This window comes from Pseudonaja textilis, chromosome 1, assembly GCF_049901715.1.
Source record: "Pseudonaja textilis isolate UNSWEBS1 chromosome 1, rPseTex1.2, whole genome shotgun sequence".
Taxonomy (NCBI): Eukaryota; Metazoa; Chordata; class Lepidosauria; order Squamata; family Elapidae; genus Pseudonaja; species Pseudonaja textilis.
The window spans coordinates 6866648-6882074 of NC_141990.1; the positions used below are offsets into that span (position 1 = coordinate 6866648).

Genomic DNA, 15427 nt, shown 5'->3' on the forward strand with positions numbered 1-15427 from the left:
TTGAGCTGTTTGCAAAAATAGTAAAGATGGGATATAAATTTCAGTGCTTTCTGACAAGCCAGCATCTTCTGGAAAACTGTAGAGCAGTGGTGGCTAACCTTTTTGGGCTCCTGTGCCAAAAATTGTGCGTGCGCTTGTACGTTTGCACTTGCGTGCCAGCATCCAGAAGGCAATGCATGCCCCCCCATGCCCCCTACGCATGCTCACGTAATCCCCACCCACCCCCACCATTCCCTTACCTGCACTGCTCCTCACAGTTGATTTTCAACCACTTTGAGGCCTTTTTCGGCCTCCCAAAGGCTTGAGGAAGGCTTCTGCAGGCCGAAAACTAGCCCCGTTTTGTCACTTCCAGTATTTTCGGAAAAACAGGAAGTGATGAAATGGGGCTAGTTTTCGGCCTGCAGAAGCCTCCCTCAAGCCTTTGGGGGGCCAAAAAATGTCTCAGATTGGCCGAAAATCAGCTGTGAGGCACGTGCATGCCCAGTGAGGTCAGCTAGTGTGTTGGCACAAATGGCTCTGTGTGCCCCCTGTGGCCTGCCTGCCATAGGGTCGCCATCGCGGCTTTAGAGCATAACATGCAGGCGTGGGCTGCTGGGGGTTTGCAGGGGTTCGGGAGAGCCCCTAGCTAAGATTCTGCGCAGTTTGGAGAACCCCCAAATCCTACCATTGGCTGGCCCCACCCACCCCTTTCCCTCTCCTCCTAGGAGTCCCTACACGGCCCGTTTTGGGTGCGAGGTAAGTACAGGGCCTGCGCGGAGGCTCAGGGAGGGCAAAACACCAGGCCTCCCAGAAGTTCAGGAAGACTGCGTATGGGCCCATTTCTGGCTTCCAGAGGAGGGCAGAATATGCCCCCTGCCGTGGTGCAGGGCGCTGACTAGGCCACGCCCACCAAGGGCCTGCCCACCCAGCCACTGGGCAGAGAACCCTTAAAATTTTTGAAGCCCGCCCCTGGTAACATGGCCTATAAATATGACAGGACGTGTTATTAAAATTGGTCTTCCCTTATTTACCAAAACCAAGTGGGAGATTGAAATACATCTGAATTATGTTACTTATTTGAAGGAAAACCGGTCAGTGAGAAAGCCACTTAAATTTCACTTGAACCCGTTTACGCTGTTTCGACATTCTGAGTGGCAGAGGGCAGAAAAATTAATAAATACGAATAATATCAGAGGAATAAACCAAAAGCATCATAATTTGCACAATCTGTAGCTTTTTAAAATATTATATGCTGTTATTTCTTTCAGTTTAGATACGTTTGTGTGTGTTTGTGTGTTTTTGTCGGTATCATTGTAAATACCTAATAAATACCTAATTAAATACGATCATTGATTTATGGCCACAATTTAGCCCAACATTTGTGTTGCTACACAGCAGAGTTTCTTCTTTTAAGTCCGTTTCTTTTCTTTTTACAATCTTTCTTGACACAGTTGTTAAGTGAATCACTGCAGTTGTTAAATTAACAACACGGTTGTTAAGTAAATCTGATTTCCCCATTGACTTTGTTTGTCTAAAGGTCGCAAAAGGGGATCAGGTGAAACTTGTACCAGCAGGGGAAAAAAAAACATTATCTCTGATTTTCACACTTATGACCGTCGCAGCATCCCCACGGTCAAGTGATCAAAATTCAGATGCTTGGAAACTGGCATGTACTTATGACTGTTGGGGGCCACATGATCACCACTTGTAAACTTCCCAGCTGGCTTCCGACAGGCGAAGTCGATCCAATTCACTTAGCAACCGTAGTGATTTGTTTAACAAGTGTACTGATTCAACCACTGTGGCAAAAAATGGTTGTAAAATGGGGCAAAACATCACTTATAAACTGCCTTGCTGAACAGTGGAAACTGGGTTTGGTTGCGGCCCTGAGTCGACACCACTCGCTGCGGGACAATTGAACAATTCTATTTAATTATTTAAAATAAATAAAGATTATTTTAATGTTTGCCATTCACATTTCATTCTGTCCTTCCTTTTGTGTATTGTGTATCGTGAAGTACGATATTCCAAAGGCTTTTTTGTTGTTGTTGAGCTCAGAATATTATTGAAATGGATTATATTGGAAAACCATCACAGAATAACAGGGTTGGAAGGGACCTTGGAGGTCTTCTAGTCCAACCCCCTGCTCAAGGCAGGAGTCCTTCTACCATCCCAGTCAAGTGGAATCACGTGACTCTCTGTGCCTCTTGGTTTAGCCCTGTGTGAGGCTACCGATTGATCGACATTTTCTAAAATTCTTCTCTTGCAGGAAAGGTGCTCCAGACTACGGTGTATGTGGTTGCTACTGTTCTTGACGGGGTCATCTGTCTTCATCTATTACACCTTCTACTCGCAGTCGCTTCATTACAGGTAATTCAGCACAGACTTAATTCCCCATATTGGTACAGGTAGTCCTCGACTTATGACGGACTCTCCCCTGCTACCCCAAATGTAGTAGAGGGTTCTATGATGGCCTACTCGTCATGGCCGACTCTCCACGGCCAACCCTCTGCGGGACAAGAATTATACTGATATCAAAGAAATGAAGGAATAGAATCATTAAAGAAAGGATGCAAAAGGAGGGACAGAACGAAATGTGAATGACAAAAATTAAAATAATTTCTTACTTATTTTAAATAATTACATTGAATTGCTCAATTGTCCTGCAACGAGTTGGCCGTGACGAACTGTCCTATTTCCAACGTGCAGGTCGTCCTCGACTTATGAGGGACTTAGGATTCAGATCTGAATTTCCGATGTTCATCCTTCCGTTTCCCCCCCCACCCCCATGGGTGGTGCGGTGGCCTAAAGGTGGAGCTCTCGCCTCACAGTCAGGAGGCTGTGAGTTCGATCCCAGGTAGAGGCAGATATTTCTGTCTCTGAGCGCATTGAGAATATATCTGCTGAATAAAACTCCGCATTGGCAACAGGAAGGGCATCTGGCCAGTAAGCACTCAGCTCCACTCAGTTGCCTGACTCCACCCTGCAAGGGATTCTGGGGTCGTTAAAAGAGGACGATGATCCTTCCATCCCGTCCCCTCCTGAAGTTATGGGATCACATTTTAGACGCTTGACAGCTATCATAATTGGGCCCTAAGTTTCTCTCGCCAAGACCGTTGTTAAGCGAGTTTGACCATTTTACGACCTTTCTTGCCGCAGTTGTCAAGTGAATCACTATGGTTGTTAAATTAGTAACTCGGTTGTGAGGGGAATCTGGGTTTGCTTGTCAGAAGGTCGCAAAAGGAGATCACACGACCTCAGGACACTGCAACCGTCATAAATACGAGTCAGTTGCCAAGCATCTGAATTTTGACCACGTAACCATGGGGATGCTGCCAAGGTCCTAACTGTGACAAAAAAAGTCCCTTTTTTCAATGGTGTCGTAACTTCGAACAGTCACTAAATGAACTCTTGCAAGTCAAGGTCTACCTGTATATGATGAAGCCACCAAAATGCCAAAAGCGAATGATAATCGTCGGTGGGGGTGGGGGGAATAGAAGATAATTTTCCGATGGTCACTAAATGAACTCTTGCAAGTCAAGCACTCCCATTTTTTTCCTCCCATTTGGATTCTTCCACTGTCCGTATTTTTTCCCGGTTGTGTCTCTTAACATTTCCAGGCTTGTTTTTGTGTCTCAGTTACCCTAATCCTCTGCTGTTTTTATGGTTTCTCTTCAAAGCTTAATCCTCTTAAATCCCAAGGTGGATTTTTGGAACTTCTGGGAGGTGCTCTGGATTGTGGGAATCACCGATTTCGTTTTGAAGTTCATCTTCATGAGCCTGAAATGCGCCGTTCTCCTGCTGCCTTGTTTTATCATGTCTCTTAAATCCAAGGTAAAGGCACCGCTGTCTTTAATTTGATTTTAATTTAGCTGTCCTGCTGCGTTGGATGAGAGCAGGTTTTGCTGCCTTAACTCATTTGAACTAGGAGAAGATTCAGCCTGGAAATAAGGAGAAATTTTCTGACAGTGAGATCTATCAACCCGTGGAACAAAAGTTGCCTTCGGAAGTGGTGGGAGCTTCATCACTGGAAGCTTTCAAGAAGAGGCTGGACTGCCATTGGTCAGAAATAGTTTAGGGTCTCCTGCTTGGGCAGGGGGTTGGACTAGATGACCTACAAGGTCCCTTCCAACTCTGTTATTCTGTAAATCTGTAAAACTCCATTTCCAGGGGTGCAGATATTGACTTGAAAGTGAGGGGAGTGCATTTGAAAGGGGCCGTACTGGTGAGTCCTTGACGTACGACCACAATTGAGTCCAGAACGTCCGTTGCTAAGCGAGAAAGTTGTCAAGGGAAGTTTTGCCCTGGTTTTATGACTTTCCTTGCCACAATTATTCAGTGGCTCATGCCTTTGTTACGGTTGTTAAGTGAATCTGCCACTCGCCAGAAAGTTGCAAAAGGTGATCACATGACCCCACCCAGGACACTGCAACCGTCATAAATGCAAGCCAGCAGCCAAGCATCTGAATTTTGATCACACACGATTGTTGGGATATTGCAATGGTCGTAAGTGTGAAAAACGGTCATCAGTCATTGTTTTCAGTGCTATTGTAACTTTGAACGGTCTACGTTCTTTGTGCTGGAAAGGGGATAAAACTTTTACAGTGGGAGGCAAATCTTAGCCCCCGTGGCTCCCCCCATCGGTAACTTAAATTGAGACCCCCAAAAGACCGTTTTGACATGCGGCTTCTTGAATTTTGTGTCTTGAAAATTTTGTGTCTTAGTCTGCTGTAAAAAGAGGAGGGCACAATTGAGCCCCAAGTGTCCCCCGCTAAGGCAGCTAAGTGAATTTTGCCTCGGTTTTACATCCTCCTTGGCCACAGTCGTTAAGCAAATCACTTAAGTGAATCATACACTTGTTAAACCCAATCTGGCTTCCCCCATGGACTTGTCATGTCAAAAGCCAGCTGGGAAGGTTGCAAAGGGTGATCCCATAAGCCCAGGACATTGCAGCCGTTGCAAGATGGCGGCCAGGGGAGCTGATCAGGAATTGTCAGCACCTCAGCAGACCAGAGAGAGAGAGAGCTGCCAGAGGCTCAGCCAAGCCCAGGTCTGCTGGTTTAGAGGCAGCAGCCAGAATTAGAGCCAGGGCCCCTAAAAAACCTCCTAGGGCAGACCAGGCGCAGACAGAAAGCCTTGGATAAAGAATTCAACAAGGCTCTGAGGTAATCCAAGATGGCTGACAGTAGTGCCATCTCTTCCCAGATTCCTCATCACTCTGCTAAACAAATAATTCCCTCAACACTGTTCAATTATTTACAAAGTGTACACTACTATTACTGTTAATCTTCTCACCACTCCTTATCGCCCATCCCCTCCCACTTGTGACTGTATGACTGTAACTTTGTCGCTTGTATCCTTATGATTTATATTGACTGTTTCCTAGTATGATTTGATCGTTGATTGTACCCTATGACTATCATTAAGTGTTGTACTTTATGATTCTTGATTCTTAACTATTCTTTTCTTCATGTATACTGAGAGTATTTACACCAAGACAAATTCCTTGTGTGTCCAATCACACTTGGCCAATAAAGTATTCTATTCTATTCTATTCTATTCTATTCTATTCTATTCTATTCTATTCTATTCTACTCTACTCTACTCTACTCTACTCTACTCTACTCTCATGAGGCCATGCAGCAGGACCAATTGGCAAATACTAGACAGTACTTGACAGCCTGGTCACTAAGCGGCTCCATTAAATCAAGATTTGCATGGAAACCTCCAAATTAGAGTCAGTTGCCAAGCGCCCAAATTTTGATCACGTGGCCACGGGGATGCTGCAACGGTTCTAAGAGTGAAAAACGGTCATGTCATTTTTTTAAATGTTGTAACTTTGAACAGTCACTAAATGAACTGTCGTAAGTCAAGGACCACCTGTATTGCGTGAATTTTTCTTCTAATGTTGCATTTCCGTCGTTTCCCACAGGGTTACTGGTATATGCTGTTGGAAGAGCTTTGCCAGATCTATTCTAAAGTGGTTCCTGCCCCTGTGTGGTTTCGATATTTCGTTGGCCTTAGGGAATTGGATGGCACCATCGGGTGGAGTTTTGGCATCTTGCTGGCTCTGCTGTATCTTATCCTAAAGGTAAACATTTGTTTCCTTCTCAGTGTCTTATCCTGAAGAGAATGGGGTCACACTGGGAGCAGAGTTTTCAGTGTTACAGGCAGTCCTTGAGAGGGATTTTGGAGTCCCAGTCGACAATCCCTTGAATAGGAGCCAGCCGTGTGCTGCAGCTGCCAAAAAAGCCAGTACAGTTCCAGGCTGCATCAACAGAGGGATAGAATCGAGATCACAGGAAGCGTTAATACCACTTTATAAGGCCTTGGTAAAGCCATACTTGGAATATTTGCATCCAGTTCTGGTTGCCACAGTATAAAAAAGATGTTGAGACTCTAGAAAGAGTGCAGAGAAGAGCAACAAAGAGGATTAGGGGACCGGAGCTAAAACATATGAAGAACAGTTGATGGAATTGGGTATGTCTAGTTTGATTAAAAGAAGGACTAGGGGAGACATGATAGCAGTCTTCCAATATATGAGGGGCTGCCACAGAGAAGAAGAGGGAGTCAAGCTATTCTCCAAAGCACCTGAGGGCAGGAAAAGAAGCGATGGGTGGAAACTCATCAAGGAGAGAAGCAACTTAGAACTAAGGATAAATTTCCTGACAGTGGGAACAATTAACCAGTGGAACGATTTTCCTCCAGAAGTTATGAATGCTCCTATACAGGTTAGTCCTCGAGTTACGACCACAGTTGAAGCCAAAATGTCTGTTCCTGAGGGAGACATTTGTTAAATGAATCTTTTGACAAACTTTCTTGCCATAGTTGCTAAGTGAATCATTGTGTCAACTAAAAAAATACTCCTTTGGTCTTTTTAGTTGCCAGCAGAAAGGGAGTGGGGGAAAGCAGTGCATTCCTTAAATGCCTCAGATAATCGCCTTGGCAGCCCAAAGCTGTCGGCGCACAAGAATATTGCCTGAGAGCACGATTGATGACTCTTGGCTATGGATGTGTCCCATTGGAGAATATACATCCAGGAGATGGGGGGTCAAGGGTGAAATGAATGATGTGCCTTAGTGTCGGCTGCACCCAGGCAACACCAACATGGTCACTCCTAATGAATCATTTTTTTTTTTACTCTGAAAGATGCAGCTAGAGACTTATGATTTGAATGGGGGTGGATTTGTTGGAACCCTGACACATTGCCATTGTTAAGTTAGTAACACCGTTGTTAAGCGAATCCGGCTTCCCCATTAACTTTGCTGGTCAGAAGGTCCTAAAAGATGGATCATGTAACTCCAGGATGCTGCAACCGTCATAAATATGAGTCAGCTGTTAAACATCTGTATTTTGATCATGTGACCGCGGGGATGCTGCAAAGGTCGTAAGTTTGAGAAATAGTCATAAGTCACTTTATTCAGTGCCATTGTAATTTTGAACAGCCACTAAAATGAACTGTGGTAAACTGAAGACTATTGTGTACTAGAATTTCGTTGTGGTCTCCCATCCAAGAAACCCTTGCTTCATTTTCAAGCCCTGTGAGGTTGGCCTGATGTAGAATCTAGCATGCTAAGAAGCACGTGTAGCGACTGGATTTTATGTGGTCTAAGCTTATAGGGACATGCCTATTAAATTTAATAATAGTTGCATGACACTTAAGCACTTCAATTTGCTTCCAAGAAATGCTTTGAGTCTGAAACGCCAAGTAAACTATTATTACAGGACAGACCGTAATTCTTTTATCTCCTGTTCACTTTCCAGCTTTTGAGTTTTTTTGCACAACTGAAAAACTTCAGAAGGGTCTTACGGATATTTTTTACACGACCGGTGAGTATTTTTTTTAATCAAAGTTTTTTTTTTTTTCAATATAAACATACATATTTTGTGGACATTGTGCTGACTGGTTCAAGTCTTTTTTAAACAACAGTAATAATAATAATACAAATAAGTATGTGTTATTCTAATCTTCAACAATGCTAGTCTCTTTTCATAATCCATTTATCATTTTCCCATTAATTCATTTAAACATAAATAAGATTTCTTTGCGCCCTGTATTTGTTATCCCTAAATATTATTATTTAATATTTTTTAAGAATTACTCATTATTCCACCATAACTTCAATATTCCAAATGTGTAGGATTACTAATAACACCAAATATTAACAATATTTAATCATTCCTGGGAGTTATCTCAAAATCCAACATAATTTCTAGTCCTTAATATTTTAAATTCACAATACACTTTAACACACTAACCTAATCCTAAACTCCCATCTACTAATCTTAACTTATTTGGATTATATTATCTTATCTGTTGATGTATATACTATTATTTTCCCTTCATGTATTTTCCCATTATATTAATATATTTTCTCATTATCCATCATCTCTTAACCTTTTTAAAGTTCGATCGTTTATTGCTTTTTTTAGTCAGCCTAAACCAGTGAGTATTTGTATGCTCTAAAGAGAATAACAGATAGTCCTTGACTTATGACTGCAATTGAGCCCAAAATTTCTTTTGCTAAAACAGCAACTGTCAAGTGAATAACAACTGCTAAGTGAATCAGTTTTCCTACAACCGTGGGAAAAAAGTCACAAAATGGGGCAAAACTCACTTAATAAATGTCTCACTTAACAACAGAGATGGGCTCAATTGTGGGTGTAAATTGAGGACTACCTGTATTAGGTCAAGCTATTCTTAAACAGGCAGCAAACTTCACACTCCCTTGTACTGATGATGTTATCTAGTTGGGTAAAGAAATGTCTGCAAGCAAACAACCAAACTCAGAGAGCCACTAGAATGCCACGAGAATTGGCCTTAATTCTGTCCCAATGGTTGTGGTTCTTTGCGCCATATTTTATAGGATTATAAATACTAATATACTTCTTGGTATCTATTAGTTTTGAGACAGAATTTTTGATTTTTTTTAATCATGGTCATAGATATATGTCTTGCTCAAAATGTAAATAGAGGGCGATGTTTAAAGAGGCATGAAAGCAGTTTTTGGAAGGAAGGACTTGCTCCATCTGAGCTTTGCTGTATAGCCTTCTGATTGATTGATTGATTTACTCATTGCATTGATAGAGCTTCCCATCTCACAGAAGGTAACCATAATAGCAAACAGTTAAAATTCTGAGTCTTGCACAGATATGCATGCTGTGTTATCTCTCTCTCCTGTAAACATAGAGCCCTGTGTTAACAAAGAAGCTGGCAACTGTTGGGTACTCTCTGAGCCTGGTTGTTTTCCTGCAGACGTTTCATTACCAAATTAGGTAACATCATCAGTGTTAGTAGCTGGAAACAGAAAGTCTTCTCTTTTTATAGAAATAAAATTAGTCATACCCACACAGTTGCTTTGAAAAAGTCCAGAAATGTATGGGGCCAAATTCTTGGAGCCTTTTCTGATCTTTGTGCAGGAAGATCTTCTCTCTAATTTTTTAAATTGAGGCTGCAAAACGATCCAAAAATAAACCTGGGTTTAAGGTCAGCAAAAGAGCAGGATAGCTCTGGGTCAAAACTGCAAAGTAAATACGCTCTAAAGGAGAGTATCTGTAGCTCAAGGTTGCAATGAGGGGACCTTGGTGATCTCAGCACTTGGTGGCTTTCTTGCAGACGTTTCATTACCCAAATTAGGTAACATCATCAGTACTGGAAGGGAGCGGGGTTTTGCGCTGATGTTGTAACCTAGTTTGGTAGTGAAACGTCTGCAAGAAAACAACCAGGCTCAAAGAAAACCAAGGACCCTTGAATACTCTCTCTCTTCTCTAGCACCTCTAACATTATTTCACCCTCTTCCTCTTCCTCCTCCTCCTCCTCCTCCTCCTCCTCGCTTTGCAGAGCTACGGTGTGGTGGCCAGCAAGAGACAGCGTGCCGAAGCAGACGATCTTTGTGCCATTTGTCAAGCTGAATTTCAGAAGCCGGTTGTCCTCCTCTGTCAGGTAACACTCAGCGATGAAACTCTTGTAAGCTACACCTTGTGCACACGCACTGAAGTTTGCATGCCCATTTTTCATTGTAACAGCACTTCCGTAACAAGTGAAACCTTCATCCGCTTAATGTCTATGGAGATTCTCAGTCCTTCAGGTCATGGTTGTCCCAAAGGTGCTTTTTTTCAAGAGGCAATTGGATTTTCTGGTTTTTCTTTGAAGACGTTTCGCTTTCGCATCCAAGAAGCTTTTTCAGTTCTGACAGGAGAGTGGAGAACGGAAGGATTTTATATTCCTTGCAGGCAGCTGGTCATTTGCATCCTTTGTAGGGAGTCATTGAGGCCACTTGAAGATTTATCTGTGTCCTCAGGGTCACCTGAGTGGTGCAAATAGGTGTGGAGCCTCCTTGGAACTGCTGAGAGGACTCTGTTGTAGAGAGGAGATAGGTGATATTCTATTCCTCCCCTTCTGTTGGGGGAGGGGTGTTCAATTTGGGAATAGATGGCCTCTTTGATCCCCCTCTCAAACCAGCAGTCCTCTCTGTCCAAAATGTGGACTTTGCTGCCTTCAAAAAAGTGGTCTTTCAGCCGCTAAAAGGATGTAAATGACCAGCTGTCTGAAAGAAATATAAATCCTTCCATTCTCCACCATCCAGTCAGAGCTGAAGAAGCTTCTCGGATGGGAAGCGAAACATCTTTAAAGGAAAAAACCAGAAAGTCCAGGTGCCTCTTGAAATAATAGCACCTGTGGGACTTCAGCCCCTTGGCTATTTAATCGGTCTTGCAAATATTGGGAGATCCTGTTAAGTCTGAATGTTTGACCTTAAAAAGCATCGTGTTACCAGATCTGAAACTGAGTTTTAAGACATAGAGGAAGTATCTGAAAGCTTTTTGAAATCCCATTAAAGGTAACCCTCCACTTTTAACCCTAACGGAGCCTGTTTGTTATGGTCATAAGTCGTAACAATCCTAAAGTGGGTCATCCTGATTTTATGTCACTTTTTAAAAAATTGAATCACCATGGCCGTTCAGTGGATGCTGCGATCGTTCGCTATGGGGTGTTTCTGTGCCGAAAAGCGGAAGTAAATACCGATGTTGGGCAAAAACATAAATCATGGTCACGACTGTGGGATGCTGCAAACAGTGCCTGGAATGTGGTCATGTCACTGGCAGTGTGTGTGTGTGTGTGTGTGTGTGTGTGTGTGAGGCCAGCTGTTGTAACTTCAGAAGTTGGTCGTAAGCACCTTTTGGGGGATTTGTCATAACGTCAAACTGTTGCTAAGTGACTGGTCATAAGTCAAGGACTACCTTTAGGAAGTTCAGCATAATGGCAGAGAGAACAACAGAGTGACAGAGTTGGAAGGGACCTTGGAGGTCTTCTAGTCCAACCCCCGGCTCAAGCGGGAAACCCTATGCTGTTTCAGACAAATGGTTGTCTGATCTCTTTGACAAATCTCTTCCTGAAAGCCTCCAGTGATGGAGCACCCACAATTTCCAGAGGCAAGTAGTTCCACTGGTTAATTGTTCTAACTGTCAGGAAGTTTCTCCTTAGTTCTAGGTTGGATCTCTCCTCCACTGATTTTCATCCGTTGCTTCTTGTCCTGCCTTGAAAGAGAGGAAGATCTAGTAAGTCCCCCTCTCTTCCTTTGATACTCCCAGGAATCATGCCAGCATACAGAAATGTTGACCCTGCCCTATAAAACTGCATCCATTTCTAAATCAATATTTTTCTTAACCAGGGAGGTGCAGTGGCTCAGTGGTTAAGACATTGGCCTGGTTGGCTTGCCCAGTTGGGTTTGAAACCCGAGCATCGTGCTACAGGTTGAGCTCCTGTCCTCACCCCAGTTCCTGCCAACCTAGCAGTTCGAAAGCATGCAAATGCGAGTAGATAAATAGGCACCACTTCAGTGGGATGGCAACAGCACTCCGTGACATCATGCTGGCCACATGACCATGGAAATGTCTTGGGACAAGCGCTGGCTCAATGGCCATTGAAACGGAGACGAGCTGCATCCCCCGCAGAGCCAGCAAGAATTTCATTAAAATCCGTAGTAAAAAATAAAAAGACCTTTATTTTTCCTAACCGTTCTGAGGAGATTGGAGTTTGTTGGCTGCTGATTCAAAATTGCTCTGCGAGGATGATGCGGGAGGAGATGCTTCGAAAGAGTTTGCCATTCAATTCTTCATGCATTCATCAATTTGATTTAGAGCTGAGCACAGCCGCTACCGGTTGAGTAACAGTTAAGGGGGTCAGTGAAGATCCCCACTCATCCAGGTAGAGTTTTCTGGAAGTCAAGGCAACTAGAACTTTTTTTCTTGCTGGTTGGCTTATCCAACTACAGGTCGTCCTCAACTTACGACTACCCTTGAGCCCAACATTTCCTTTGCTAAGGGAGACCTTTGTTCAGTGAGTTTTGCCTCGTTACGACGTTTCTCTCCCCGGTTGTTAAGGGAATCCCCTGCAGTTGTTCAAGTTAATGACATGGTTGTTAAGCAAATCTGGTTTCCCCATTGACTTTGCTTGTCAGAAGGTCGCAAAATAGGTTCGTATAGTTGTGGGACGCTGTAACCGTTATAAATACATGCCAGTTGCCAAGTGCCTGAATTTGGATCACGTGACCATGGAGAAGCTGCTTTGGTCAGAAGTGTGGGAAATGGTCGTGTCAGTTTTTTCAGTGCCTTTGTAACTTGGAACAGTCATTAAATGGATTGTTGTAAGTCAAGGTTATTGATCGCTTCTTTGGTCTGAGCAAGAAGGTTAGGGGTGTTCTGATCTAGGCCTCACAAAATCACAAAGCAGACTCCTTATCCCGACAAAACCCCTTTTATTTAGGCTAATGTGAATTCCTATCATTCACATCCAGCAAAGTCCTGGCAAACATTCTTTCAAGGGTGAATTGCAACCACAGACCTTATCTGGCTTGGAGAATTGCCAGGGCGATAGCTTCCAAGCGCAACGCTGTACAAGGAAACACTTGGCAAGGAGTCTCTGTGAGTCACGAACAAAACTTCACACTAATTAAGCGAACTAATTGTCTCCTGCAAACACCACTCCCCTTTTGCTCTTCTTTATTACCTAAGGGAGGGGCCATTCACCATCCACCTGAGCCTTTACTCCCAAGTCGACCCTTGTTCCTTAACTTCCCTTCTCCTGGCAGCTCTGTGCATGTGCACATCGGGAACAGGCTCCAGCTGTTCTTCTGCCCCACTGATCTCCAACTCCAAAGGCAGCTGATAACTGTCGGATGGCCCTGGCCCCATCTCTGCCTCTGATGCAGAGCCCTTGTCAGAGCCTTCCCCAGACTCCAGGACCGGCCCATGTTGCTCCCAAACCTCCTCACTGTCCGATTCTGCCACCAGCTCCGCTGGCTGCTGGCGGGCCACAAGAAGGGGGACTCTTCTTGGAGGACATATTTCAGGTCCCTCTAACCAATTTACTCAGACTGAAGAAGCTACTAGGATAAGCAGTGAAATGTCTTGAACTAACAAGAAAATGAAGTCGTTGCCATGACTCAACTTCCAGATAATGGTTGACTACATACAGCTTTTTCAACCACTTGTAGCCTAGAATCCATGTTTAGATATAAGAACGGAGTCAACCGAGCCCTTTGCAGAGTCCTCGAATTACAACAGTTCATTTAGTGACCATTCAAAGTTAGAATGGCACTGAAAAGTGTCTTATGACCACTTTTCACACATTCTTTGCAGCGTCCCCACGGTCACGTGATGAAAATTCAGATACTTGGCAACTGAAAGTCACGTCGTATTTTTGACGGCAGCAGTGTCCCAGGGTCACGTGATCTCCTTTTGTGACCTTCTGACCAGTCAATGAAGGGAAGCCAGACTCCATTCTCAACTGTGTTGCTAACTTAACAAGACAACCGCAGCAAGAAAGAGCGTAATATGGAGCAAAACTCACTTAACTCTTTTGTTTAGCAATAGAAATCTTGGACTCCACTGTGGTCGTAAGTCGAGGACTACCTGTAGTCATATTCCTAATGGAGATTCTCAGTCCTTCAGGTCATGGTTGTCCCAAAGGTGCTTTTTTTCAAGACGCAACTGGACTTCCTTGGTTTTGCTTTGAAGACGTTTCGCTTCTCATCCGAGAAGCTTCTTCAGCTCTGACTGGATAGTGGGGAATGGAAGGATTTATATTTCTTGCATCATTTGCATCCTAATTTAGAGAGTTGTTGAGGCCACTTGGAGGTTTATCTGTGATATAGGAGAACAAACCCATCAGGACAAGATTCAGCAGCCCACCTGCATTTAAAAGACAAAAGCCACACTTGGGGACAACAAGGTCCACTGAGGACCACTGTTTTGAAAGAAGGGTCAAAGAGGCCATCTGTGTCAAAATACAACAGTCTTCTTTCAACAGAGGGCTCGGGATAGGACATCATCTCTCCTGTTTAGAACACAGGCCTTTCAAAGTTCCAAGAAGGCTCCACACCCATTTGCACCACTCAGGTGACCCTGAGGACACAGATAAACGTCCAAGTAGCCTCAACAGCTCTCCAAAATGAATGCAAATGACCAGCTGCCTGCAAGGAATATAAATCCTTCCATTCCCCACCATCCGGTCAGAGCTGAAGAAGCTTCTTGGATGAGAAGCGAAACGTCTTCCAAAGGAAAAAAAAAAACAAAGTCCAGTTGCCTCTTGAAAAAAAAAAAAAAAAAGCACCTTCGGGTCATTTACCTAATGTTTGCATGCTCCTCTAACCAAAGCAATCCCTTCTCTTTCCAGCACATATTTTGCGACGAGTGCATCGCTCTGTGGCTGAACCGGGAAAAGACGTGTCCCCTCTGTCGAACAGTCCTTTCCACTCACGTCAACAAGTGGTATGATGGCGCAACCTCTGCACAACTGCAACTCTATTAAAACAAACTAAAAATAAAAGTGGCTGTGTGCTTCACAATATAGACTCATTTGAGCACCAGGCGTGCGCGTTGTAGAGGACATGACTGGAAGGAGGAGAGAGGGATACAGAAGGAATAATGCTTTGTTCTCTCCACTGACTCTATTGGAATTCGTTCAGGTTCTTACAGCCTGTATCCTACTTAATTTTTCATATGCTGCTGCTGGGAAATTCTCAAATTTCTGAGTATCTAAAGATTATTTTTTACAGTCTACCAAATCAGCAGTGGGGATACCTTGACTGCCTTCCAGTATTAACATCTGGTCTGTGCAAACTTTAGATTCTGAGGTACAAAATCCACCTTGTAGGATTTGGCGTTATCGGGGTGCTTCTACTCATTGTACCTGGCCGTCACACAGCAAGAATCATGGAATCGTTTCTGCTTTCCATGTCTGTAAATCTCAACTTTCAATTATGCAAACGTGGATGAAATTTTCTTTTTTTTTTCTAAGTCTGAATTTTAAAGAACAAAGGTTTTGGCCTCTATTTTGTCAAAAGCAGCTAGATTTTTACTAAAGAGTTAAGCTGTATTTTAGCTATACTTTTTTTTAAAAAAAATGTAGCGTATGATTGATGAAAATAAATGCAGTTTGAATCTGTCA

General features: G+C 43.4%; 1 protein-coding gene across 1 annotated transcript in view; it reads left to right on the plus strand.

The window, feature by feature from the left end:
* RNFT1 (ring finger protein, transmembrane 1) overlaps window positions 1-15427 on the plus strand; it is a 28440-nt gene extending 13013 nt beyond the window's left edge. Inside the window, exons 4-9 of the mRNA XM_026710254.2 lie at window positions 2249-2349; window positions 3660-3813; window positions 5912-6070; window positions 7744-7809; window positions 9821-9922; window positions 14654-15427. Coding sequence (XP_026566039.1) covers window positions 2249-2349; window positions 3660-3813; window positions 5912-6070; window positions 7744-7809; window positions 9821-9922; window positions 14654-14788 — 717 coding nt within the window. The 3' untranslated portion in view covers window positions 14789-15427. The remainder of the gene's footprint in view (window positions 1-2248; window positions 2350-3659; window positions 3814-5911; window positions 6071-7743; window positions 7810-9820; window positions 9923-14653) is intronic.